The following is a 27703-nucleotide window of genomic DNA, read 5'->3' on the forward strand; positions in this document are numbered from 1 at the left end:
CTAGAGGGAAGATACAGGCAAACATGGCAGCTACCATCGACAGCAACATGAACATCTCAGCGTCTATCGCAGGCATTTTGAACGAGGAACACTGCCCGGAACACTTGCAGGTTTTAAAAACATTCACGACCGCGTTACGGGACAAGGAATACAGGTGCGGACAAAGTCAATTTGTGTCTTTACGAAAGAAACGGAGGGTGTTAGCTTACAGGCTAAGCTAGCCGCTGCGCACTATCAAATAACATCCGGCGTACGTTTACGTTGAGGGTCCGTTGGCTACCGTTACTCAGGTTTTTGTACCACTGTGCTAATAAACAGTGAGGTGGAAAGTTATTCAGCCATTAACTGCAATATAATTTATATTAGTTAACCGCTCTTACTCACAAAGACGACTGACAAGCTCGTTATGGTTTCAGACATTTCGAGTTATCAAGGAAAAGCACAGGTGCAACTAATTAGCCTCACTAATGATGGCGCAGTTGATAGTGTTATTACTTAGACCCAGTGTTTAGTAGTAGTACACTACATGTCACTAGTTTAACTACAGTTTGCAGTAGTTGGCTGGCAGTTTACCTACTTTCAAAACCTAGTAGCTTTTTCAGTGATGAATTACTCTGAGTCATGTAGTTTATGTAGTTTATTATAAATTACTTACACTGTTGTCATGATGCTTTTCGGTATGACATAATGCTACAGCTCATTGGGCACAGTTGTCATTTATTGTTAGTCATCTGCCCCTTGACTAAAATGCCCTCTGGTTTGCAACCAAGATGTCTGCATGCTGACTATGACTAAGGTTTTTAGGGTTGCAGCAATATACCAGTTGTATACCTGTTATATTTCATTGCAGTGAATTGAAATCACTGTCTTTAACTATAATTGTGCTTTGAAGAATTTACATTTTGTTATTATATTGTGTACTTTTTGTTATCTATGATATTGTAAATGAAAGAAAAATATGGTTTCAGTTTTCAATAATAGTAATAAAACATTTCTTCATCCAAAATAACCCTTCTGTTTTCATTTCTTCGAGGGTCATTTTGACTGATAGTGATAATAATTTTGAAATACAACGATACTTTCTTCTAGGGTTGTCGTACTGTGTAAATCTCATACTGTCGCAGTCCTATTTCCTAATCCCACCCCAACAATCCCAGCCTCTCCTTAAAACACATTCTCAGGCTGCCTAGGTAGGGATTGGCTTGCCCCAGTCCCTAAAACAAACACACCTAACCACTTGACTCAGTGTCAAGTGTGTTAGGTGTAGTTTAACTGCTTTTTATTGTAAAGTAGTTAGTAGTTTGGTAACTACTGTTTAAACGTACTTTCCCCAACACTGCTTACACCTGCTGATTAAATGTCTGCTGAGGAAAAAGTCCCATTCATCTTAAGTTTCAATCCACATTTCCCCCTCTTGGCCCTCAGTCTTGGGTATTACTGTTGTAAAGTAACTGTCCTTCCTTTTTTTTTTCTGGTCAACTTTGTTCTCCCAGGGATACTGTGGAAGAGGAGGCGTTCTCCAGCCTTCTGAAAGTCTTGTCCCGACTGTGTGATGAGCTTCAGGCTGCCAGCTGTGACAATCAGGACCTGCAGTCCATCACCCTGCAGTTGCAGCTGACCGCTGAGTGCTTCAGGGCTCAGAGGAACGCCTGTGTTCAGAGCACTCGCAACCAAAGTCTGCTCAGGTAATACAATTAAGAGATGGTAGAATATGAGACAGATGTATTAACTTAACAAATTTTGTCATCTCGAAAGTGACTGCAGAGTACAATCAACACCTCCTTGGCAAAGCCTGAACAGTAATTCAACTGTATTTTGCAAAATTGTAGGTGTTATTACAATTCTGTTTTACTAGATTGCATTAGACAGGGTGTGTACATGTTATTGTGTTCACATTATTTGACAAAAGAAATGTGCAAGGAAGCGACTCAACATACAGCAAGCACATAATGTATTTTTCCGCTTCTTCTAGGGAGCTTGGTTTCATTGATATATCCTTTAAACTCCTGAGCCTCCTTCAGACCACACGTCTGGAGAGCAGAGATAGCATATTTGAACGTAAGTCTAAAAATCTGGAAATTGATCGTTGAAAAATGATCCGATACGTTCTGCAACTCTTTTGAATACTGACCTTCCTTTTAAATCATCCCCTATGGCCCAGCTCTTCGTTGTGGGATCCAGTTCCTCGGTAACTTATCGGTTGGAAACCAGATGTGTAAAGATGACATTTGGCGGCTGAGCTTCCCAAATCTTTTCCTGTAAGTTTTGTGTGCTTCAGTTATGGTTTTTTAATCACAGTAAGCAACTCTGTTACATAAAATACATAATTCATGCTGTCATTAAGTTTGTAAGTTTTCAGTAAACTTTTTATATGGGTATTCTGGTGACTCATTAGGCCACGTTTCATGTCATGTGAAGAGCTCAGTGTCTCTTCCACACTAAAAACAGTGTCAATTTGAGACACAGGAAACCTTTTACTTTTACTATAATACATATTCTGTTTCATTATCGTTATTTGTAAAAGCTTTTCACTTTTGTCCTTACACTGAGTGAACCCAAACATGTGTAAACAGGCAGCTGCTCAGTGTTGATGATGAGAAGGCGGTGAACTACGCCTCTATGGTACTCCACACATGTCTGGATGAAGTCAAGGTGGAAGAACTGTCTGATCCACAGAACATCCGGCTTGCACTCAGGGTGATGGAGCTCTGTAGGACTCAACCCGACCTGGACTGGACGTAAGATAGTGTGTTTATGTGTGTAAAGCAAATGTTGGTTTATATGTCTGAAGAGTTTGCAGTGTGTATATCATATTAAGGAATCACTAACCATGATATGCTACTTCTTTATTAAGTTTTATTTGGTATTCATATATTTGCAGGGTTATCATTGCTACCCAGTATTTCCTCAAGTGCTCAGCTCTGGTGGAGAGCATGTACTCTGGGATGTCACACCATGAAAGGTACTTTATTTTTATGTTTTGCCACTTAGGGCTGAATGACTCTGAAAAATTTGATTATTTCAATTGATTATTTTTGACTGATATTACAATTGCAATATAATTTGCATGATAAACAGGAATGGTAATTTTAACATCCTCGTTGTCATTTTCATAGAATAACACATTAAATGATTACAGTGTGATTTTTGCAGGGATCTGTACCAACCAAAAATTTTATTTAGAGTCTGTAGAATATGATATGTAGGGCCAGGACATCTCTACAGCATGACAGTATTACTTATAATGTTTATCTGAGATCAGGAGTGCCACGTCAGCATGAATAGATGGCATCTTGACAACTGTGCAACAGATTTAAGCTGGAAATGTCAGATCAAAAAGAAGGCCCAACCCATTATGGATAAGTCCATTAGACTGTATTTCAGTCAAAGTCTAACAAAGGAAACTGAAACAGAAACTGTGTCTTTATGTTAGAGATAACATAACAATCCGTCCTCATCATTTAAGGAGAAAACGCCCAGCTGCAACTTCAGAGGCTTTATTTGAGCAGCTGCTGGCTGAAGGAGAGAGATGGGAGTTGGTCAACCTCTCCTCGTTGGCTACTATAAAAGGAGATTGTCTTCTCTAATGACATAACTGCAGCAAACAAAACTACAGCTTGACAACAGTTATGAATCCTCCCCCTCAGTCAGGACAGTGATCCTATCTCGTTATCTTGAAAAGCGACATAAATTAACCTGTTATCATGAGAAAACAAATTATTAACTGACATAAAAAAGATTGCAAGCAAGGCTGATCTTGGCTCCTGTACTATTCTGTGCTGTCATTACACAGACACTGATCTTATAATAAACACTGTCCCATGAAACCTCTCAAAGAAATTCTCTGATACTGCAAAATAGTTATATGCAAGTTGTTGAAAGCTGATATGACCTATAAGGGAGTACTACCTCTTACACATACAGAATAATGTCTAATGCTTAAAGGTACTATAGATATGTGATATAGGTGTGTGTGTGTGTGTGTGTGTTTTCAGAGTTACCCTATTAGAGCTGCTTATTGCCCAGCTACAAGAGGAACACTCAAGGGACTGTGGCATCCCTCCCAGTGTGGCTTCCTTCCTGGCTAGTTCCTTCCACACAGGCTGCGGAGCTGTGCTGACTCTCGCCACTGGCTCTGCCTCCAGTGATGAGGTACAGATAGTAAACCTGACTGATGCATGTTTTGCAGGTCTGTGGAGCTGGTGTTGGTATGATGTGATTTCCCTCATGAAGAGCATAAACTGCGTGTATCATTTAAAGAGCTCTCTATAGTTTTATTTATTTATTTTTTCCATTTCATTCATGGTCCAACTCACAAGTCCGCTCCCTTACATGATCTTACATTAAGCATCCTTTCCCAATTTGACCAATTTTGGTTGCAATGCCTTGCAGGTCCTGCAGGAGGCACTGACAGTGATTAGCCTGCTGGATGTGCTGTGTGAGATGACCTCAGACCACAGGCAGTTCATGTTCCTCCAGGACCATCCTGACCTTCTAGTGACCACTGTTGGTAAATGAAAACATACACTAAAAAAGCCGCTCTGACCGGGTTCACAACCGCAGTTTGTGGGTCCATTTTGGCTGTTTTATGGTAAATATGTCAACTGATCCAGATCCTCATCAAATCACTGACAGAAACAAATCACAATTCTTGCACACAACCCTGCCTCATATTGACAACAGTAAAAACACAGCAGAGTTCAAATACAAATAAGTTTGACATGAATGACTGTATCAGGTACCTAACATCATGTCTAAAGTACATTTTTGAGAAATTAAAACCCATAATTTCACATTCATCATTTGAATAATAAGATGTAATAGCTTGAGCTATAGCTCTCATTTTTCACTCTTACCTTTTTTCCACAGCACTCCTGGAGCAGGTGCATGCTATAGGGAAGGCCAGTAAGAATATTTTCAGTGCTGCTCAGAACTTCTCCGCATTCGGTGAAGATGGGGGCCCCTCATCCCATTCTCCTGTCATCAGCTTCAAGGCCCATCTCATCAGACTGATAGGAAACCTCTGTTACGGCAACACCAACAACCAGAACAAGGTATGGAATAAATGGATAGTTTCACACTAACATATTACGAACAAATCAAGAGCTGTAAACAGGAAGTCATACAGACTAACAGGTACCTCATTTATTAGACAGTTTGATGATGTTATCCTGACTTATCATGGACCCACGTGGAGAAATAAAATTTCACTCAGCAAAAATCCCCCACTTCTGGTAATGCATGGTCATATTATGATGGCTACCAAATCCCTTGACATAAATATATATGCTTCAACATATATACTTCATATACAGTTCTCTTATTAAATAGCATGGTTGTCAGTTCCCAATCAGCAGATGGATTCAGTAGTAGTTGAGCTTAAGAATTCATGCAAAAACTACAACTCTAATATCAAAAAATTCTGAAGTTGGTCCATATGCATTTACATCAGAGACAGATCCTATCAAAGTTTGCTTGGAAGCAGAGACTCTACTTTTCAGGTGGATATTTATTCAACAGCGGAGTCTGATTGGCAACTTTCAAACAAACCGGTCAAAATTTTGATTAATTTTAAACCAAGCAGGTAGGGTGTGAATGTACCTTTATTAATTGATGGCTTGATTTTTAGTAGTTGATTACTGATGTCAAATTTTAACAGCAGACTTCAGCACTGATTTTCCACCGCAATCAGTTTTTGGGGCTCCCCAATAGAAGCCCCAGATCAGAGGCAAAGTGGTGTTGGCTTGGCTCTCAAGCGCTACGTGTGAACTCAAATGCTCACCAGTTCATATTTAACCAAATTATGGTCCTCAAGATGTTAAGGGCCGGAGAAAGTTAGGGATTTAGAAAATGAAACTGCAGAGAAGATCTAAAATGAGATTGTTATTAGCTGGGATGCTTATTCATTACTTTTTTCTTTGGGATCTGTGGGCTTTTTGTGAGCACTCTTAATCGGTTTAATGGCGTCAAAGGTCAAGAGGAGGGTGAGAGATCTGTGGGGCCCTCCTGTTCTTGCTTTGACAGACCTATCTGTACACCAAATTAGCATGTTCAGAGTGCGGGTTCTAGTAATGGGCTGTTGTGTCAAACCCCGTCATCTCCTGAGGGCCGAGGACAACTGAGGACTGTAAAGGAGGGTAATGTCTAATGAAGCGTGAGGTGGTGTGTTCCTGTGACTGCAAGCTTACGAGTTCTTTCAACACAACAACTTGGTTTTGCACTGAAATGTGAAACATTCCCTCCCTCGCCTCTGTGATTTTATCAGTTTCCCTCCATCGCCATCTGTCAGCATCTCACTATTAACATAAAGCAAAGACAGATAACAAAGCGAGTGGGGAGGAATTGGCCTCTATCTGTGGCACATTATAGACTCAGTCCTACTTAATAGAAACAGATTTGTGGAATGCTTGTGGGATGGCCACCCTCAGTTGGCCTCTCTATAATATTTATGGATGCTGATCTGTGGTCTGTCAGTGGTTTGAAATCACCCCATATCTGTTTTCACTAAGATCTCTTCCAGTAAACCAAATGTCATTCTGTTCACCTTTGGGAGAGATTGTAATTTAAGATGCGTGCAGAGGGCTGAACTGCGTGCACCGGACTGAAGTCAGGGTCCAGTCGCTTGTTATTCATCTCTTTATGGGTCTGGACATAATGTTAGCAACTTCAGATAATCGTTTTGAAAGTGGAAAATCAGACCTGGGTGCTTGTACTAGTCAGCGACTTTGTTTCTTTGACAGTTTCAATGACATTTCCATTTTGTGAAACTCAGCACTTGGTCTCGTTCTGGAGCTCCCAGCAGTGTGTTTGGAGGGTAACCACAAAGGCAAGAAGAAGGCAACAGCAAGCAAAGACAATAATTAAGCCTATAGAATCAGACACATGATACAGAGCAGATCACCCTGTTGTGACGGCCTCAGACAAACCCACAACCACACTGCTGCTTTTGCATAGATGTGAGGCTCTGCTATGGACAGGGACACTTAGCTTGGATACATTTCATGCCTCTAAATGATTTTGTACTTGTTTTCTCTTTAAAAAGTGGTTACTGGCTAGACTGCACTAGTCGACCAAATCCTTCAATTCACTGTGACTTTTCTATGTAAGATTTAAATGGTGTTGATGAGGCATTTCTTGGCTCTTTTTTTCAGAGAGAATGGGCCGTCTGTGCTGGTATAGATGGTCTTTTCATAAACTAGGCTGTCTTTTTCATAGAAGACGCAAATACTTTTTAAATTGGTGTGATATGACCAGAAAAAATGGAGGAAAAAGACTGTGGTATTTGCTTTTCCTCAAGAGGTAGAAAACTTACAACTACCAGAATGCACTGTGCTGCACCGGACTAATAAATGCTCCCGCTCAGGGACGACATAATGTCAGTATCCTCTCCAAAAACACTTTAGTGGTCAGCTGGTAACAAATGATCTTGTGTTACAGTTAAACAGTAAGCTAAAATATGTTTCTGAAAACACTGGAGCCGAGAAATATGCAACGCAGTAACAGCTATGATTTACACATAGTGCCAATACTGTTATGACACAAAGCTGGTTTAAAATCAGCAAAGCATCCCTTTAAAACTTGCTTTCACCTATTGCTTTGAAAATGCTATGAGAGGCTATGAAAACTTACATTTTGTTTTTCACAGAAGTTATGTCAGATTCTGTATTGCCCTAAGGATGCTTCATCATGACAAACAATACAGAACGCCTTGATACATGATGTAATATAATCACAAAACAAATAGCATATCCAGATACTCTGATTAAAATGAGGCTTTATTGAGCTAAGGAAGTTGTCAACACAAACATTGCTCCAGAACTGATTTTAAATAAATTGTGATAACTAATGGAAATTTGTTAGCGATGCCAAACATGGAAAGTGAAAACAGACATGTTTACAAAGTCCATTTTTTTTTACATCTTACTGAACTTGTCTCCTCAGGTGAGAGAACTGGAAGGCATCCCCCTCATCTTGGACAACTGCAATGTTGACAGCAACAACCCATGTATCCTTTTTCCTTGATGGTCTGGAAATACAAACCCATCTGTGTTTATGTACATATATTTCAAGTTTATCTAAATCATTGTTCATATTTATGCCCAGAAGTCATCTTAGGCCTTGTGTATTTTATCCTGGCACTTTTAGAATTGAATTTGGCATGTTTGCACAGGAAAGCTGGTGGGTTTGCAACCAAACACAAGTGTTGCATCAGGCTTTGATTGCTGCAGTGTGTGAAGCCTGGCGAACCAAACCTGTTGAAGTCTTCACATTGTGTTCACCACCTCTCAATAGATCTCTGCTTGCAGCTGGTCAACAGTGTTGACTGATTGGCTGCATTTATTATTAGGGTTTGCTGTGCTGCTTGTAAATGCTGCTCTTTGTTGTGAGGAGCATTCAATCATGTCTGTTGTTGTATCAAATAGTTAGATCATAGTAAAAATGTAGACCACAGTGCTGTTCTTGTATTAAATTGTCTGTGTTTCTGATGTTTTGTCAGGCCCTGATTACATACATGAGGGAGGCAGAATATTATAAACAACTCTCAGTAGGATACAGTGCAACATCACTAACAACTCTGACAAATTGACGTTGTTTATACTTGGTTTTCAAATGTGTTGAGACAATCAAATCACAAATGCACTATTAAACACAAGTTTGAATGACCACCAATGTGCAGGATGTGGTGGTTGTTTTGGTGATAACGTGCTAATGCTTTATAATTTGCCTATTTTACAATGAGTTGGACAAAGTGTTGCGTGACCGTCCATCGTTTCGCCATTTGGAAGGAAATTTGTTGGATTCTGCCAACAGTGATATCTCCAGCTGCACCAACACAACTGCCAACATGACTGGTGAGAGTAATAACAACTGTGCGTGGGGCCCTTTGACATTCTAGTGACTCAGAGAGTTACAAAATGTGCACCATTGGGCCCATTCCCAGCCCCCCCAACACACACTCCCTACCTAATTCCACTCTGTTTACTTGTTAACGCCAAGAGAGTTAAAAAGAGGAGAGTGACTGCATCATATTGCCTCATATCATTGGTGTACAACAGTAAAATGTGCAGTAAAGATTTAAAGTAAAAGGTTTGAACTTGCTGAAAATCTCAAAAGCTGGCGCACTATCATGGGGAAGCATCTGCAGTTAAACTTTGGTCGGAATATATTTTACACACAAAATAATGATATGGGTGACAGTTCAAATCTTTAGTGAAACACCATAAGCAAATTCTTTTTACCTGAAAATGTTTGATTGTATATTGGCTTCGATCCATTCCAGCATACCCAAAAAGTTGAATGACACCATCCCTTTATTTCTAGTCCCATCTGCTGTAACTCTCCAGCATCGCAGCTCATACCCTTTAGCTCCAATGTGGTCAAAGACCATGTCTCAGCCTTCATTTAATAGCCTTGGTACTTACAGAGGGCCTGTCACATTAAGTGCCATCCCAAACCAGTTAGCAGGGTGTTGAAGTGGGTCTTAAATCCCTCCAACAGCAAACCTTCATCGATGCTGACTTACTGACATTCTGCAGCGTCGTGTTGTGTTTAAAATGGAAGGTGCACTGTACAAATGAAGTTACACGAGACTACCGGTACAAACATAAACTGCTCAAACTAATATAGACATTTAATAATGTCATACAGATGTTAACAACTTAAAGGCTGCATTGTATTCTGGATCAAATGTACCTTTCGCTTGTCAAAAAAACAGAACATGTTCATTTGATTGTTAAGTTCGACAGGCTTTGAGAACATGCCGATTACTGTTTTATTTGGAGTCCACTGCTGGTCACTGAGCTCCACCCCATAAGTTGTTCTCATCTCCAGCCCCTGCTGGGCATCCTGCTGCCAGTTGGTATTAGCTGGCTAAAGTGAGGGCATTGTGCCAGATTGTCTTTTAACCAGGCCAATAGTCTGAGCTTGGCCTTTGTCCCTTGTGCCCGTTTCCCATACATGCTTACACACACACATATGCACGCACAACCCACTCCATCCACCTTTTTCATGTAGGTGTCAGCATTTGTTTCTGTCGAGAAAAGACTGTCAAAGAGAAACACATTTGTTGATTTATGCGGGAAACTTGAGAGGGGGGAGCTGAGAATGTTTTGTATCACAAAACATAACTTGTCTGCGAAACTCGTTTGTTTGTTTGGCTGTCTGCGTACTCAGTGACCTGAGGAAAATACCAGGCTCTTGGGTATTTGACATCCTGAGTTGGACTTTGAATATGTTTTGCCTGTTTTGCTCGTACCACTGTTAAGTTCTCTACCAGTCTGTCTTTGATAGTTTTTTTTTTTTACATATGCATTTTTTCATGAAGTTGTAAATGCATCTTGTGTTCCAACTGCTACACGCTCATGTCTAGCATTAAGTATGAATTTAGTGTTGTTTTTGTGGTCCTTTAAACTGCTATTATGACATGAAATGTTTTCAAGATTATGAATTTCGTGTGTCTAAAATATATGCTCAAAAATACCATAAAGAACCATAGTTTAATTCTCTAGAATTTAAATTATAACGTTACTGTCCCTAACCGGATACCTCCAGTTATCAGCCAGTGGGCCATCTTCGCCATCAGGAACCTCCTAGAACACAACAAGCAGAACCAGGAGCAGATTGCCGCCCTGGAACGCCAAGGCAGTGCCGACTACTCTGCGCTGAGGGAGCTGGGTTTCCTGGTGGAGGAGCGAGATGGAAGCTTGCTGCTGAAAACTGTGAGGAAAGACTCTTGAACACCTTAGAGGAGCGGCCAGGAGAGAGGAGGCCCTTGACCCGTGAGCAGGTTTTCACGTGAAGTATTTATTTAGAAAGGATTAAAGTACATGTGCACATGTATACGCTTGTGTGAACATGTCCTGCTGTTGTGCTAGATTAATGTTATTTAATGCTTTAGCTTCATCTGCAGGTCAATTACCTGTTCATAACTAAACACATACATTTTGTGCCTGTCCCGAATAACTGACAGCCACACTGCCGATAGACTACATAGAAAAGCGCTTTAGATTTAGATATTTCTATAAGAGAGGTATGTATAATTTACTTTCCTACCTCAGTAATGCTTGCACTCACGCCCAGATGGGGCTCATGGTATTGTTGATACACAAAAGGCCCATGGGGTCCCCCTGGTATAAAAACAGAGGTCAAGACATCAGGAGCGTTTGTTTTGTCTTGACCCAAGTCTGGGAAATGAAGAGTTTGGGAGAGGCGAGCACACGCTGGTACCTTTGGCAGAGCTGATGCTTTGTGGTTTAATCCAAAGACAAAGAGCACCACAGTGTCCGGGCTTTTCACTTTGCTCAGACACTGATGGTACCAGCAGGGGTTGGGGTTTAATCCCAGGCCCATAGTGACTTCTGCAGTAACCATGAAACAGAGAATGACCAAAACATGATGTAATCAACCCCCTCACCACCATACCTACTTAAATGGTGGTGTCGTTGCCAGAGGGACAGTTAAACACTTAAAAAACTTTATCTAAACAGGCATGATATTATTAATATAATCTAAGGAACTAATAACTGACGCTATGCATGTTTTGTAATTCAAAAACATCTCTCAGTATACAGCATGAGTTTTGTTGCTGGATCTCTGCTTCTTGTTTTAAGGTTATAATAGTAAGGAGTTTCATACTCAACATAGTCTTATAACTTCTTTATCTTATTCCTCATCATCTTATGGCCAAAATACATAGGGCACGGATGCAGCGTCTTTTTTTTTCTTTACAAAAGGCTTTGCAGCTCTCCAACAGGTAAAAACTACATAGAACTGTATAAAAAAACCCAACTACAATCTGTTTTAAAATGATTACAATAAATACCTCATTGTACCAGAGGCAATACGATGCAACCATATGAAGGTGTATTTCACATCAAAATAAAATCAATCAAATCAATGCATGTAGATAAACCAATCCAGTTAATTAATTCAGCACCAGTTGATATAGCCTATATGCTTCCAAACCATCCATAACCAACTGCATTTTCACTTAGCAAAACTAAATACATACACAATAAAGCTAGTCTGTGTAGCTTCTTGACAGGCTGCGTCCATGCCCCATGTGTTTTGGCTATTATTCTTAAAGGAACAAATCATCTGCAAAATGACCGTTTGCATATTAATTATTCACTTTGTTACCTTAAATTTGTGAGGAAACTTTTTTTCTTTCTTGCCTCCACAGTGAACGGAGAATCCAAAAAAGGCAAACATTCTTCATGAATAGGGTCCACATTTAATAACGACATTACATCAAAACATCTGTTTACAAACTCTCACACAACTCATGTAGTATAATCGAAGTCATGTGGTCATAGCTGTATGCTTAGTACTTCCCAAACACATGCATTTTTAGAAGTTGCATTTCATGAAAAATGTCCGCCTTTTTTGGATTCCCCATTCACCATGCGAGAAAAACGTGTTCTTCACAAATTCATGGTAAAAATGGTTATTTTGCTCGTGAAGTTTCCTTTTGATCTTCTTTTTCCATCCTATTGCATAGTACGGTAGATAAATAAGGGATGGGGACCGATGGCATGCATCATAGATCATTAACCATCTAGTTTTACACCTAAGACTGCTTCTCTTTGCTGTATTTGACTTGAATTTGACTTTCTTAGAGATTTAGTAAATACTGTGCTTCCTTTTTAGCTGTAGCTGTGTGTTTGTGTTTGCATGTGCTTCTTCTTTTGATAATAGTTTGTGCTTCTAGATGAGTAGACGATGGATGAACGCATGCTGAAAGTGTACGAATAGTGAGTGAGTGAATGAATTAATGAATGAGTGAGTGAATCAGACCATAAGCATTAGTTTGCAGAATGACATCCCTCCCTGTTCCTCCCGTTGCTGGATAAGCTGAACAGTCCTGACACCTCAACAATGCAGCGCTTTACTGGCCTGCCCACACCCTGCTCCACCCTGTTTGCACTGCCTCTGATTTTTAATGACAAAATGTATTGAAACAATCGGCTGGACTCTCCCCTCAATCCGCCGGCATAGTAAAGGGAGCTTATGCGGTTCCGGTCCCCAGGATTTCAGACAGCTAACAAAACAGCTGTTACTTGCGCTCGACTGGCTGGCTGCAATGCTTTTCAGCCCCACAGGAAAGAGGCTGTGCGAGTCAGCCGGGCTGAATTAGGTGGCATGGCCGCGGCCGCCTGTTCACCTCCTAACACATTAGTACCACATCAGTCAAGGCCAGGAGTTCTTGTGTTTCCCATATCAGCGTTTTAAACTACAGGCCTCTACTGTATTGTATCTGTGCCTTCTTGTTTGATATTCGCCTTCAGCAAAAAAAACATTGTCAGGGTGTAAATTATATGCTACATGTTTGGGTCAAATAATGTTCATATAATGCTTAATAAAATATTGTGTGTGACAAACAGCTTTTTTTGTAATGATTTTAATAAGGCCAATAGACCGAGTCACGGTGATTGTTTACAGTAACTTCTGGGTAGAAAACCCAATGTCACATACATAAAATGTACACTCTCCCCCCTTCAGTTAGTGTGTAGGATAAAGCAGTCACAATATTCCATATATATAGCGTACATCTAAACAGATGTTGATTTTTTTTTAGGTAGCTTAAATACATTTGCTGCAACCCTCATCTACAGCAGTGCATTATTTAACTTCCGTACCAGGAGATTTGGTTTATCAAAGATGATAGCGAAGCAAGCACAACAGAAATGCCAGATAGGTCGGACCACTGTGTTTAACTATATGTTTTTAAATGTTGCAGTTATGGCTGAAAATAAAACAGAAATAATTAAATTTGCTGATTCCACGTCACCGCAATCCCAGTTAGTTGCCAGTTGTCTACCCAGAGGTGATTGTTCTTGTTATGCAATGTCACAGTGATTCGGTCTATAAAGGCCAGATGTGACATAAAACCCAAGAGGCGTTAAAAGGATGCTCAAATTTTATTGGTAAAAAAGAAAAAAATACAACTGTTCATGTTTGTAAGTGATGCAGACGTTGGTTTTGCCACAGAACAGATAAACCTAAATTAGCTGTGTTTGAAGTTACAACTATGTTTTAGGAAGCAGCACTGAGTTGTTCCTAATTCCTGAAAGGGCCATGAACACAACTGGAAACACAGAAATCTCTTCAGTCTAAAGCTGCACAACTAGTTGATCGATTACTTACTCGCAGTTCCATGTGTGTACTCAAATACTTAACAGTGGTTTGCACAAAATTTCCTGGACTTTCCAACACTTGATGAATCACTTGGCTTTCATGAGCTATGTTGAATTGTGAAGGATCGTATGGAGATGGACAATCTGGGCTACTTTGATAAAAACACGTGGAGTATTTACAATTTAGGAACTCTGATCAAAAAAAAAACATAAATTCCAAATAATTTATAGCTCTCAAATCTGAATACAATGACATTAGAAAACACTTGTAAATAGTGACTTTCTTTTCCATCTATAAATGACATAAAGTGCCACGTTCCTCATATAAAAATATACTCTTCAAATTGTTTTGTAAGTTATATAAAGCCTAAATAAACATTTCTGAATACATTAAGGGTGCTGTCCAAAAATAGCTTTGATCCTCTCATACCCCCTCTGTGTGGTTAGAGAGCATGCCATCCACCCAGGCAGGCCTAAACCGCGCTGGAAGGCCTTGTGTAAGCAGAGGCCATCGTGGAATTCCACGTCTGCCGTTCATGGGAATGTTGGATGTATCTGAACCTGATTGCACCTCTATGGAGTTCCAATGAGGCTTGCATGCTTTTCTCAGAAGTCAAGAGCCCCCCGAAAACACAACAATGAACATGGTCAGGATGAAAAGTGCCGTTCAAACTGACAAGTTGGATGCTTAAAATAGCTTGGGAGTATTTTCACCCTCTTTGGCTCTCGGCGTAACAAAGGGTCTTGGTTCGAGGGGGGTGGGGTGGGGTGGGGGGGATTTGTCCATGAGAGAGATGTCAGCACAGCACTCGACAGCACAACTTACTGATGTCCCATGAAAAGAGAAAGAAATGTGATCATGTGAGTGCAACAGAAAAACAACTAATCTATAGTGAAGTACGCCACTGACCACTGATAATGGATACAAATGAAATGAAACAGAGCTTAGCTGTTTAGTGGTTGTAAATGTGACTCCATGTGACTAGAAATTAGTTACTCCCAGCTTGAAATGTATCAGTAGCAATTGAAGGTCATAATAGAGAGGAAAAATGTTAGCTATCCATCCTTAAGACTAGGTTTGAAAGATATTTCTTTACATAAATAACTTTGTTTTATTTTCAGTGTTCAAACAGAATACAGTGTGAGCGTACAGTTAAAAGTATTCCACTGCCATCTTTCCATCTTCATCAGGAGTCTTCCGTCATGGCAGTCTGAGGCGCTTTGCTGTTTTCCAGTTAGCGTGTTACAAAAGTCTTCTCAAGATCCAACAATAGTTCTTGCTGTTCTTCCTCTCATGTGTGACATCTGTCGGCATCTTTGCAAGCTGTTGTCTTCCAAATATTGCTTTGCTAGACGCAAACGAGAACATCAAATCCTCTCACCTGCGATGTGTTTGCACCATGTCATAGTTTTCTACCAGCGAGCAAACGAAGGGAAGTTTTTGTAATCACTAATGTCTCTTTTTTCTCAATACTCTCCAAACCTCATGTCTGTTTTTTTCTCTCTTTGAAGAATTCCAAAATAGGATGTAAAAATGTGCAAATTGTTGAATAAATACTTCCAAGTCCTTCACTTCAAATTCCACTTTGTCATTACCTTCAACCACTGTCCGTTTTCCCCAGCCTCTCCCCAACTTACTGTGCCGCATTTCCTCATTCCCTACTTGCAGGTAAAAACTTCTGATTTCTCACTGCATGTGTTGCACTTGACAAAACAGCACCAGTGGAACTTGCAGTTGCACTGCCAGATGCGCGTGTAGTGGTGCGTGTTGTAACCCCGGCCGCAGCACATCAAATTACAATTGTCTGTGTGGATCGAGGTGCCGTTGCAAAGTCTCCCTCGCGTTCCCGTGCTTCCCGTGGCTGTGTCCTCCTCGCAGTAGTTGGGCGAACGCTCCAGGTACACCAGGTCCGTCTCCGTGGGCTTCTGGTAGCCCCGAGCCTCTTTGAGCCGTAGGAAGGAGGGCTGGCGGAGGCGCGAGGCTCGGACTGGCTCTACTTGAACTGCTCCACTGTAGCGCTCCTTCAGCAGGTAACCAATCTCTCTGAACTTTGGTAGGGTGATCCAGCAGGTCTTAGTGGTGCAGGAACCAGACACGCCATGACACTTGCACTCCAGCTTCATCCTCTCCTCCAGGATCTGATCACACAGAGAGTAGAAATTAGGTCTGTATGAATTAAAGGAGATAGTTACAAGCTGGAAATATATTCTGTGTGGTTAATACAGAAATGGACATTTGAAAACAGTGTAGGGCTGCAGCTTCAGTCTTCTGACATCGAAATTCTATTGATTCTGTTTAAAGGGATAGTTTGGATTTTTTGAAGTGGGGTTATAAAGGGCACTTATCCATAATAAGTGTATTACATAAAAAAAGGTGTCAGTTGATACACTCCCGGTTTAGAGAAGCAGGCTTGAGTCTGACATGGAAGCTAAGCAATGTACTGCTGTAGAAAACGTATTTTAGCCCCCTAAAGAATCCCACCTAAAAATATCAAGATGAGGTTAAGTGTACACTATATTTAGATATACAGCTTCATTGCCCCATCTGTGCTTTCGTCAAAGCCACCAGGCTCCACTGACAAAGACAGTAACTTTAGCTCCCTGAACACAGGAGCTGCTGATCTAACCATGCTTTGATCAGAAAGTTAGTTTGTGTTAATGTTTGACTCTGGTGATATTGAACAAACCCTTTTAAACCCCAAAGTCACACGACAACACAAACTAATTCACTGATCAAGCAGCAGTAGACCAACAGCCTCGGAGGTCAGCGATGTTAAATCAGTGTTTTTCACAATGGAGTCTGGCTTTGAGGAGAGAAATATAATGACTTTATTTTCCTTTTGGAAACTGCAGTCTGACGTTCAGGGACTGGTTTTTATTGGGGGGGGGGCGGGTCTTTTTTAGGTGGCCAATATACATGTTGTTGCTGACCCCATCCACAGCAGTACATTGCCTAGTTTCCATGTCGGATTCCAGCCTGCTTCTCCAAACTGGGGGTGTGCCAACATCTACTGTATGTAATATACTATCTAAGGAAAAGTACCCCATACAACCTTACTTAAAAAAATCTTAACTTTCCTTTTAAACCCAGTAGGCTAAGCTAATATTATTACAATAATACTATTTGAATTGGAATTAGATTCAAGTGGTAGATATGTAGGATTGTGGCAGCTGTCAGAAACATTTTGTGCACCCCCCTGATCATGACGTTAAATGCACGCATTATATTTTAATAATTCACAGCCCATTTCAGTACTTTCACTTTTACTAGCTTACATTTAATACACTACTCATCGACTGCTTCAAACTGCACCCCCTTGTGAGCATCCCACAAGTTAGAAATGACAACTAGAAAGCTACAGACTGCATGGCAACTAGTGACACCCCACGAATGTCACACGAATTATGTCATCAATGCTTGTGCTGTTAGCAATTGACAGTGATATTGGTAGACAGCTTGTATCTGCACGTTGCCTTTGCTGGCTCCCTAAATTGGCGCTCAGTCAGCAAAACTTTGAGCACCCCTGCTCAAGAGCGTTAAGGTCCAACAGTCAAAATTTATCGGAAGAAAATATAGATGTAATCATTTTCAAATTTCACGTTTTCAAGTAATGAAGCCTTTTAAAACATCATTTTTACTGTGGTCAAAACAGTGTTTGCTCTCCTGCTTGCTGCACACGAAGAGACATGAACCTGTATTAGTGGGGTGGTTAGTAGCAGTGTAACAGCACCATAAATTAAATGTATTCTTTAAAGAACGTTGATTTAATTAATATTTAATCAGAGAATTTAACAGAATTTTATTTGAGGATTTCTTTTTAAGGGTGTTTACGCCATAATTATGACAACAGGCATTTGAAGTTTCATTTGAAAGCCTCAATAGGAGCTTTGAATGTAAAAAACAAAAAGATTCAGTACAGTGCTGGTTAATAGCCATTGCATAGCCTTCAGATACTTCTCTTTTGGTAAGCTGGGCTTTCTGTGGACACTTCAACTTTCAGCACTCCAACCAGTATGCCAACTTTATGTCAAAAACCTGGGGAAAATAACTCATACCCTGAGACCGTAGTCTCTAATTAACTTTACCTTTCTTCAGACCACATAATGGCGTGACAGCCCGAGAAAACTGACCAGAGCTGTTGTGCAACCATACACATATAGAGTTACATTGTGGTTTGAGCCAGATTTATATTATAATGCCATACAAATATTTTCAGATGACAAAATTGACAGGTGACTGTTTGCCCTTGTGACTGAGCTAATGTGAAAAAGATTACCTTCACATTTTCATTGTACTGTAAGACTGATTATTGAGCGACTAGAACATCTAGTAACTTGTGTGTCCAGAGCACTGGTCAAATCATTGACTCCGTCTTCCCCTTCATATTCTGGGGGAGTTTGCTCTTGACTTTGGTTGCTTCAGTGTGTGCGGTGGTGCGGAAGCACGGTCTATGGTTTTACCACTGAGAAAGGAAGAGACAGAGACTTGCAATAATATCCTCTATCCTCACTTAATACCGAGTAATTCAGTGAATGGACAGAAGGGCTGTGGCACAGCTCCATTTTGGCAGCTGCATCTGCCAAGTTTTACATTTCTGTCACACATACACACTCACAATCCAGTGTACAGGAGCTGTGTTAAATCATCTGCACCTTTACAGTGAAGGGGCTGATACAGTTATTGTAACTGATGCAAATACACAACAAATTACTGTTAGTCATGTTTCAGAATCATGGACAACTTATGCCAATTTAGGCATTTTCTTCTTCCTACATATTCCTACATATAGTATTTTGTTGTATGATGTGTTCATCATTGAAGCCCAAAAAAGATTGGATGGATATCGTTTGTTTCGTCCCTTTGATCACGTTACCTTTCGCCCTGCCTCATTGTTGTGCAGGTTCATCAGCCGCCGGGCGTTTTTCTTGATCTCGCGGGCGTCTACAAAGCGCCGCGAGAACTCCACGCCATACTTAACATCGGCCGAGCAGCCTCCCCACTTCCAGCCCTCTTCCTGGTCGTGATAGCCCTGCTTCTCGCGGTCACAGCCGCACTGGCTGAGGTTGCCTTGGCTACAAGCTGTGGTCACTGCGTGGGCAACTCCAGCTGCTGTGATGGCGTAAGTGAATGCTGCCTCCCTGCTGCCTGAGGAGAAAAGAGCAGAATTTGAATAAATTTGAGGCAGAGAAGAAAGTAGTAATACAAGTACACTCATTTAAACTGAGTAGGTTTTCCATGTGCTTTTTATATAGACATTCTGAAATCAGTACATGCAGTATTTTCTTCAGAAAGGCATGAATTGCCTGCCCATCATGCAGTTTTGCTGTTTTGGCAGAAACAGGAGGAGTTAGGTTTGTTTGACTGTACCTTCGTAAAGGAAGGTGTTAAATTAAAGGAACACTGCACCAATTTTACACATGAATTGCAGCTTACTTACTGCTGAAGTACTACTCAATCCACAAAAACAGTTTTATAATGTCTTCTGTAAAACAATCCTGATGATGTCATCATACTTATTTCAACTTGGACCTGAGAAGATTTTCAGCAGAAAGCCTGTGTTACAAACTGGGAGTGTGGCGTTTGAAAGAAGTGGACATTTAGAAGTCCTGGGGGTAAATGAGTTTCGCCATGGGTAAATGTAAGATCCAGCTTCCGTGGAGCTTGACCCGTAGTAGAGACTAAACCTGAGACTAACTCGGCTTCTGTTGTATCCATTTTTACTGTTCTCTTTTAAAAGGCCACATGGGTTTTTACACATAATCTGGCTTGGACAGACCTGGACATTCTGTAACTACATGAGGTCACTAAACTTCATGAACCAATAAAAAATGATGAAGTTGCAATTTTTTCTACCCAAACCCATGCAACGAAACCAATAGGAGGTATAGAGAGATGTCAATGTAGTACAAGCTGTACACATCCCCAAAGTCCTAAGAACATGTCTTGCATGTCATGTCTCTCTTCCTTCCCTTGTTTCCTGTCTGCTTCTGTACTATCAGTCCTCAAATTTACTGAAGTGCGACACTAAGTTGCTGGATACTTCTTTAAAGATACACTTGGTAACTTTTTTGAAAGATGACTTTTTGTTGTATTTGCTGAAACTGTCACTATATCCACACAGTCCTACATGAGACAGATAATCTGTGGGAAAAAAGATGTTGATCTGCCTCTGCGTAATGCCTCCAATGGTGTTACCACACCTGAATGAAAACAACCAATCAGAGCCGAAGAGTCTCTAACGCAGTTGTCAATCACGTCAACCACAGCTTTTGAACTGCGGTCAAACTGTCAAACTAGGCAGCGCTAATCAAATATGAATCAAGATTCTGTGACTGCATTGCGTATTTCTCTTCCTTAATGTTTACAGAAACAGTTTTTAGTGTACTGTTTTGCTGTAAAATGAGAACGTTTGTGACCTGGTCGCCATGTTGGATACAATTAAATTGTATACCTAGCACCGCCCCTCAGTCAGCCAAAACTGACAGTTAAACAGTACACAAAAATATGTTTCCGTAAACATGAGAGGTGGGAAATAAACTCTGAAGTAAAAGAGTCTTTATTCATATTTGATCAGCACTACGTAGTTTAAAAGTTTGACCGCAGTTCACAAGCAGTGATTTTTTTTTTCACAGTCAATCTGTCACATGTACTACTGTCTGAATACAGTGACAGTTTCAGCAAAAATGACTTAAGGTTATTTTAAGTTTACAACTACAGCTTTAAGGGCACCACTCATTGGGAGACACTTAGGAGAGTATATTAATGTTTAAATGATGTCACAGATAGCTGTTTTTGATGTATATGTAACTGTGTAACTAAATACCTGTTACTAAGAGTAGTTTTCATAATGGCTACTGTGGAGTATGTAACCTTACTTAGCCTACATTCATTAATATGTCAAGTATCAGCACTTTTTTAATACCGTATGAGGCAGATTAAAGGGCGAGACATCAGTTGACTTTGACAGTCATCACTACAAAGAGAATAATACATTATATAATGTTATAATTACTCAGTTTTTTTCTTTCTGCCTTGTGTTATATCACTACAGCAGTGTTAGGACAGTAATCTCAGTAATTTTAATAAAGACAACACAAGTGACATCTACTGGCTGACCAGAGGAGCTTCTTTCTGGATCGGCACTCATAGAGCTGCTGCGTCTTAATGTTTTTCATCACTGGAATTTCTCACGCAGCTTAAGTGTCATTCTATGTCTGTCTTAGGCGGTCCACATTATTCTAGCAAATGATACCGCTGTGTTGCATGTTGAAATAATCTGCGGCCAGGCTTGACTGAGATGTGCCCATTTCCAAGCTTTTGTATGTCACCATTTGAACTTCAGAATAAACACATTTTATATTTATGGCGTGGAGCGGGGAAATGAATTTATTGGCACTACAATTGGTAATAAGATATCCTCCCTCGCCAATCAGAATAATGCTGGGCCCCTGTTCCTCCCAACAGCCCAGAGTATTAATGCGTGGCGTCTCTGGTAGAGGCGATTCTAATGGCTCCCTTCCAAACTGACAAACTCACTCGCAGAAACCATTGGGTCTGCGGTTCCCCCGCTCCATAACTCATAACAAACTCTGAAGTCTTCTCTCATCAGGCTAAATCCGCGACCCATTCAGATATATTGTATGGTGAGCATTTCTCAAGGCATCAGGCGCATGCAATAGCCAAACAGCCATCTCCTCGCACTGTGATTTGTTTTGATTGTACGGCGGTGCATGCACGGCTCCATTGTTGCCATCCAGCTGCTGGAGCTGACTTCAATTAGTGGTTAGCATGAATCTTTCTGGTCTTTCTCAATGCTTAATGAGTTCACAGGCCCGGCAGGTCAATCAAATGAAGTGGTGGATGGTACATTAGCGACACAAGAGGGGGGTATGGCTCTGGCTTACATTTCTATTTTTAAAAATAGCAAAAATGGGCATGAAGACTGCAAAAGGAAACCTGTATTAGTGAGAATCTGTGAAGGAAAGGAAATCTGACCCACTCAGAATTTGTTATTTTACAGTAATTAACAGTAATTATTTTTTATACAGATGTAATAAGATTAAGTCTTTTACAAAGTACTTATTTGGTCAAATTGTCTGTGTAAAACGGACATGAGGACCTGAGCTGGGTCCAAAGCGTCTCTCCAAGCTCGTTTACACACCACAAGAGAAAAGAGACATTTCCTCTGACAAAAGAAATAAAGGGATCCAGACGTCTGTCTGCCTGTCTCCCGTGTAGAAGAAAGTGATTGCTCCCAGAGCTGCTAGATTAAACATGGATCCAAACCCACAGCAAGACCGCAACAAAACATTTCGGACTGAAATACAATTTATATAAGAGGTTCACATTAGGAGCTTCTGTGAGAAATAAAACTGGGAAGAATGTTGACTAAAACCAGGGAGATTTGTTAGTTTGTGTTGACGGATCGTGTACTGTAGGTTTGATGTATAAATGTGTTCAGAAGATGGCACACCCAGATAGGCATGGACCCCTGCTTTATAAGGAAGTCTCCACACTCCATTTACGTCTGCTCTGCCTTTGACAATATGTGTTGCAAGCACGGTGATGTCACACACATGAGCTGCAGATTGAATCTCTGCTGGGGACACTAGCAAGGCCTTTGAGTTTTTTTTTTGTTAGCATCTGAACGAGGCAGAGGATTTATTGTGGTCGTCGTTGCATGTGGTAGCCCAAGCAGAAATGCTTTCATTAAAGTTTCGCCACCCATCTTTAAGTCTCTTTTGTGCCACTCAGCTGAGCTCACTGCAGCTTTTTCTCATGCCACTGACAACACTTACAGGAGGGTTCGGGGACAATGCAATGAGAAAACAGGCTGATGTCAAACCACAGAGCTGAACTGTGCTCATCCACAGAGACAAAGAAAAGTTCTTTCAGCATCAGTGATTGTAAAAATCCTTCCACATGGCTCAGTTTGGTTTGGTTAAGCCAACTTACATAGCGGTTAACATCTTAAGCAGTGGTTCCCAACCTTTTTCCTCAAGGGACCCATTTTCTGCTATTGAGTAAACTGACAACTCCTGACTAAGTGACATAGATTTTTCTTGGTAAATTCAATGAATATGAATAACAGTACAGAACAGCTGATAAACTCTAAAATAATAATAAAATAATAACGCAATAACTGTGGGAAATGTGTGTTTAGATTTGGAGAAATTTTGAGCAGATCATTTTCTGTGAATGTTGCATCAGAGACTAATGTTTCCTGATGTCATACATATTAAAAGGCTTTTTTTGGGGGGGGCAAAGTCTATTTCTTTCTTCTTGACACTTGGCCATTGTTGTTTTAGCTTTTCGCTTGTTTTAATTTTTACTTTTCTAATGCAGAACGAGGCTGTTTAGCAGATTGTGAAGGCTCTGTGAGTATAGCTTGTGTTCAGGTCTTCACAGTGCTCTTACCTTTGTCCTTATGCCTTAAGTTTATATCTTGAATAATAATCTAAACTTTAAAAATAAATGAATGAAATGCTGAGATATAGGCCTACTGTAGAGTTTTCTTTAATCAAGAAGGCCTCGCGACCCCCCATGAAGCTTTGGCAGCCCTTAAGAGGGGTCAAGACCGAGGATGTGTCGCCCTGATCACACTTCAGTCCACACTCATGCCTCAAAGCTAAGACTTCCACTTGTCTAACAGACTGTTATGAAAATGTAAATATATGCAGTGCAGGGATTTGCTTTAGCTTGAGTTTAACAGAGGTAAAAATACATTTTTTCGCCCCTTGGGTTTAAAGCGCCGACCATGAACCACAAAGCTCCAGAGAGTTGTCCAGCTGAGGACCTTTGTTGCTTGTCAATTTCCCATGACTCCCTCCGCTTTTCCTGTCATCTCTCTACTGTTAAATCTCCTATGAAGGCAAACAGAAAACCCGTATTTAAGACCCCTGTCCTCTGAGCAACTTTCTATCCCTCTATTTCCTGTTGTCTATATTGACATAAATATATTCAAGACAAGTGAAGGAAGCTGAGTTTTAAACAGACTGACCTACTCTCAGCTCTTGTCCGAAGACAGTCCTCTCTCCCAGGGCCGAGCAATTCCACCGGCCGTAGCGGAACTGGTACTGACACTCATTGATGCCCAGCTGGGCGCCCTCGCCGATGACGATGATGGCGTCGGGGCGACTCTGACAGAGGGCTCTCTGACGGGGGGCCAGCCCTGGTATCTTGTTGCAGATGATGTTAGCACCTAGAGCCACCACCGAGGACAGCGCCCTGGGCAGAGAAACAAGGATTAATGAGAGAGAACGTTCAAGACAGAGAAGAAGAAATGGAGAAGCAAAAATGTGCCTGAAAACATACTCAACATATAGATTGGATTAAACTCTATGCCATGGTTGAACATTGCCTGGGTATGATTGGACAAAAAGTGGCATTTTATGCTCAACTTCTGATTAGTTTCCTGTCTCTGCATCATAAAGATAAATGAGAAAATAAGAGCAAACTGCAACATTCATCCTTTCCCAGATCACAGCATGTTTAGTCTAATGGACCTTCATGAAAGAGAACAATAGTTAATTATAGGAATGGATCCAAATCCATTTCATTTTCTGTCCGCCTCTGTCTCTTTCCCTGTGTTACCGAAAACATGAACCACCACAGCTATTTTAAGTTTCAGGACCTGCCCTTGTTATGAATGAGAGGCATGTATGGTGCAGCAATCATTCACTTTGAGAGGGCCTGGGTCTTTTAATGCCATAAGAAAGAGCTCATTACACAGGCCCCGCTGCCTACAGGCATGAGCACCAAGTAGTCCGATATGTCTCTTTTCCATATGCTGCTTTCCAATTACGGCCCTTGTCTGATGAGGTGCTCCTATGACAGAGTGGTTCTGGCGTAATGTGTAAATCCATAAGAGCAGGTTATCTCATCAGTTGAAAAATCAGGTAGATTAAACATTGGCTTCATTCACTCCTAAGTCGATTTATGGGAGAATATGTGAATGAAAATGACATAACTGCTCATTTTATGAGGAGAAAAAAGTCGTGGTGGTCTGTGATTCCATGTGGAAGAAAATGAAAATGATTAAACAGCACAAGCATTTCCTACCAATGTTTTCTAAATTTTGGTTGACTGGATAGTCCAAGTTACATTTTTTCCATTTCTAAAATAAACTCTCTGCCACATGAGAACTAAATATGGCTATTTAGTTCATTTAGCAGCGTTAAAAAGTGACTTTTGAAGTGTAAAAATCACGTTTCCTCACACCTGCAACAACCAGCCAATGCTCTCAAGGTGCGATCTAACTTGACTATCAGATTTCCCCGTGCGTAATTGGCCAATTTGCGCGTAAGGGAATAACTACATTTCAACTAGTGTTTGAATGAAGCAAGTGCATTGAAAAGAAACCTACAGGTAGCTACCGCTGGTGAGGATGAGGAAGATCTGTGGGTAGTAGACGGACAGCAGCGCACTGCGGGACGAGATGATGAGCATGGTTGCGCATTGAACACAACTGGTTCTGCTCTCCTGCGGGTTGAAAAGATAAGGAGGAAAAAAGACGTGGGAAGAAAGTATATCCTTTAAATCTGAAGTCCGCGAGTTAAACGCGGGAGTGTCGTGTCTTCTTCCCCTGCTTTTGAGAGGTGGCGTCTTCAGCTAGTGGAGCCGTGGCGCGCTGCGGCAGCTCCAAGCTCCGCTGTCCATGTGTTGGAGATGAGAGGCTGCATCCCACGGCCGAAGTGCGCTCTGCCACCTGGACTGATAGAGGACTGGGTGGGAAAAAAAAGAGAGAGGGTGGGGACAGATGGGGGTTCCGGGTGTCCGATACGTGCAGCTCACTTCTCCAAAAGTGAGACCGTTGTGGCATTGGAAGGGTGGGAGACAGTGGCCTCTCCCGGTGCACCAGCCCCCGGGATGAGTCTGCACCCCGCATCCCTCCGTATCCCCACCCCCAACACACCTCCCACCCCCAACCAACCCTTTGTCTCTCTCATTTTCTTTTTGATGCCCAAAGTTGTGAAGTTGTAAAGTTGTATCTGTATTGTCAACATTTCCATTCACATTTTTTTTCTGTTTTTGCTGACTGACTGAAAGGGAAAGACTGTAATGAAACAGAACCTGTGATCCTCTGCATACATTTATGCCATCATGCCACCCAAAATTCATCTCAATGAATTTTACATGTGGAATTAAATTTCCATAACAATTAAAAAAGGCCAACTTTTCTCCATTGTATTGTCAAACGTAATTAATTCATCCCCATTCTTGTCTACTACACATCAGAGATGGGACCAGGTTATTATTTTGCAAGTCACATGTAAGTCTCAAGTTGTTGCACATAACTCACAAGTCAAGACAGGCAAGTCCCGAATCAAGTCCCAGGTTAAAGGTCTAGTGTTCAGGATTTAGTGCCACCTAGTGGTAAGGTTGCAGAACTGAAACTTCTACCCTAAGTGCTAGGTGTATTGGAGGACTATAGTGGCCAACGCAAAAATGCTAATGGCCCTTTATAGAGCTGATTTCAGGGCACTATAAACTAATGAAAACATAGATATGAATATTGCTATTTTAGTTCTTAGTCAAGTCTCGAGTCCTTAATTTTGAGTTTTAGTCATACACATTTCATGATGCACGCTTCACCAAATGTAATGCCACTGTAACAACAGAATAATATGTTAAATTTACAAAAATCATGAATTCTTTTTTAAAAAATTTTTTTGTTACAAGCCTGTTAAAAAGTTGCTGTTAAGCTAACATTAGCTAAGCATTGACATGCTAACTCTGTTAATATTGGCCTTGATTTACTGCTCTCTATGAAATTTCCAATGTCATACACGGTTGGAAGTTGTTACATCTCTGTCTGTAATTTGTGACCCATGCATTTTGCATACTGCAATTTTTTTTTTTTTTTTTTTTTGACCACCACATAGTTTTTGTACACACGGGCCCCGTGCATGCTATTATGATGGGCCTTAAGGTGCGCTAGTTACTAGTTATGTACTTTAACTGGCGACCATCAAATAGAGACTTAACATTGGATAACACCAACATACATATTACCCAGAAATCACCATCACGTATATATCACAAAAATACCAACGGAAATAAGGGATTATTCATTCAATTGTATTGTTTTTTATAGTTTATTTATAGTTTATGTAAACACATATTCAATGACATATTTTGTTATAGATTGCTGCTGCGTATTCACAAAGAAGAAAAGAAAAACATAATTGAGATGGGTTTGTCCTTTCAAAGGCATATATAGCAAATAGTTTCTCTTTGAACAGAGGCATATTTCTAAGGTAACAATCTAAATTACTTGCAAGGACCTGTTCTCTGCCTAACATACAGTTGGAGAGCCCACTCTCTCTATGGGCCCCCTCAGCCCACGGGCCCCAGTGCACCTGCCCTGCCTGCACAGTCTGTATTCACACCCCTGCTCAGTAGTCTAACGTTAGTTTTTCATGGCTCTCTCATGCAACTTGATTCGTTGCTCTTGAGTTGGTTCAAACTTGCATAGATCATCTGGGGATTCGACTTCCTGGAATGATGAAGAATGATGACTTGCTGGTGTCAAGTATATTCAAGTCAAAAGGTTTAAGTCCAAGTC

General features: G+C 40.8%; 2 protein-coding genes across 2 annotated transcripts; one reads left to right on the forward strand and one right to left on the reverse strand.

The window, feature by feature from the left end:
• Position 1: 1 nt before the first annotated feature.
• Positions 2-13379, forward strand: atxn10 (ataxin 10). The gene is made up of 11 exons (XM_049566614.1): positions 2-154; positions 1494-1685; positions 1973-2058; positions 2162-2258; positions 2574-2738; positions 2882-2962; positions 3996-4152; positions 4393-4510; positions 4870-5054; positions 7942-8005; positions 10552-13379. Exons 1-11 carry the CDS (start codon positions 24-26, stop codon positions 10734-10736), a joined length of 1461 nt encoding a protein of 486 aa, XP_049422571.1. The 5' UTR covers positions 2-23; the 3' UTR covers positions 10737-13379.
• A 1534-nt stretch (positions 13380-14913) lies between these two features.
• wnt7ba (wingless-type MMTV integration site family, member 7Ba) lies at positions 14914-25951 on the reverse strand. Its single transcript, XM_049566615.1, has 4 exons — positions 25502-25951; positions 24137-24363; positions 19010-19281; positions 14914-16274 (listed from the first exon to the last, which is right to left on the reverse strand). Exons 1-4 carry the CDS (start codon positions 25582-25584, stop codon positions 15795-15797), a joined length of 1062 nt encoding a protein of 353 aa, XP_049422572.1. The 5' UTR covers positions 25585-25951; the 3' UTR covers positions 14914-15794.
• Positions 25952-27703: the final 1752 nt, after the last annotated feature.

This window comes from Epinephelus fuscoguttatus, linkage group LG22 (genome assembly GCF_011397635.1).
Source record: "Epinephelus fuscoguttatus linkage group LG22, E.fuscoguttatus.final_Chr_v1".
NCBI lineage: Eukaryota > Metazoa > Chordata > Actinopteri > Perciformes > Serranidae > Epinephelus > Epinephelus fuscoguttatus.

Coding starts and splice junctions, on each gene's coding strand:
- wnt7ba (XM_049566615.1), bottom strand. CDS start 25,584: ATGCTCATCATCTCGTCCCGCAGTGCGCTGCTGTCCGTCTACTACCCA. Junction 24,364..25,501: donor CTCACCAGCGGTAGCTACCT/GTAGGTTTCTTT, acceptor TTCTCTGCCCAG/GGCGCTGTCCTCGGTGGTGG. Junction 16,275..19,009: donor ACAATGAGGCAGGGCGAAAG/GTAACGTGATCA, acceptor CTGTGTGATCAG/ATCCTGGAGGAGAGGATGAA.
- atxn10 (XM_049566614.1), top strand. CDS start 24: ATGGCAGCTACCATCGACAGCAACATGAACATCTCAGCGTCTATCGCA. Junction 2,739..2,881: donor CAACCCGACCTGGACTGGAC/GTAAGATAGTGT, acceptor ATATATTTGCAG/GGTTATCATTGCTACCCAGT. Junction 4,153..4,392: donor GCTCTGCCTCCAGTGATGAG/GTACAGATAGTA, acceptor AATGCCTTGCAG/GTCCTGCAGGAGGCACTGAC.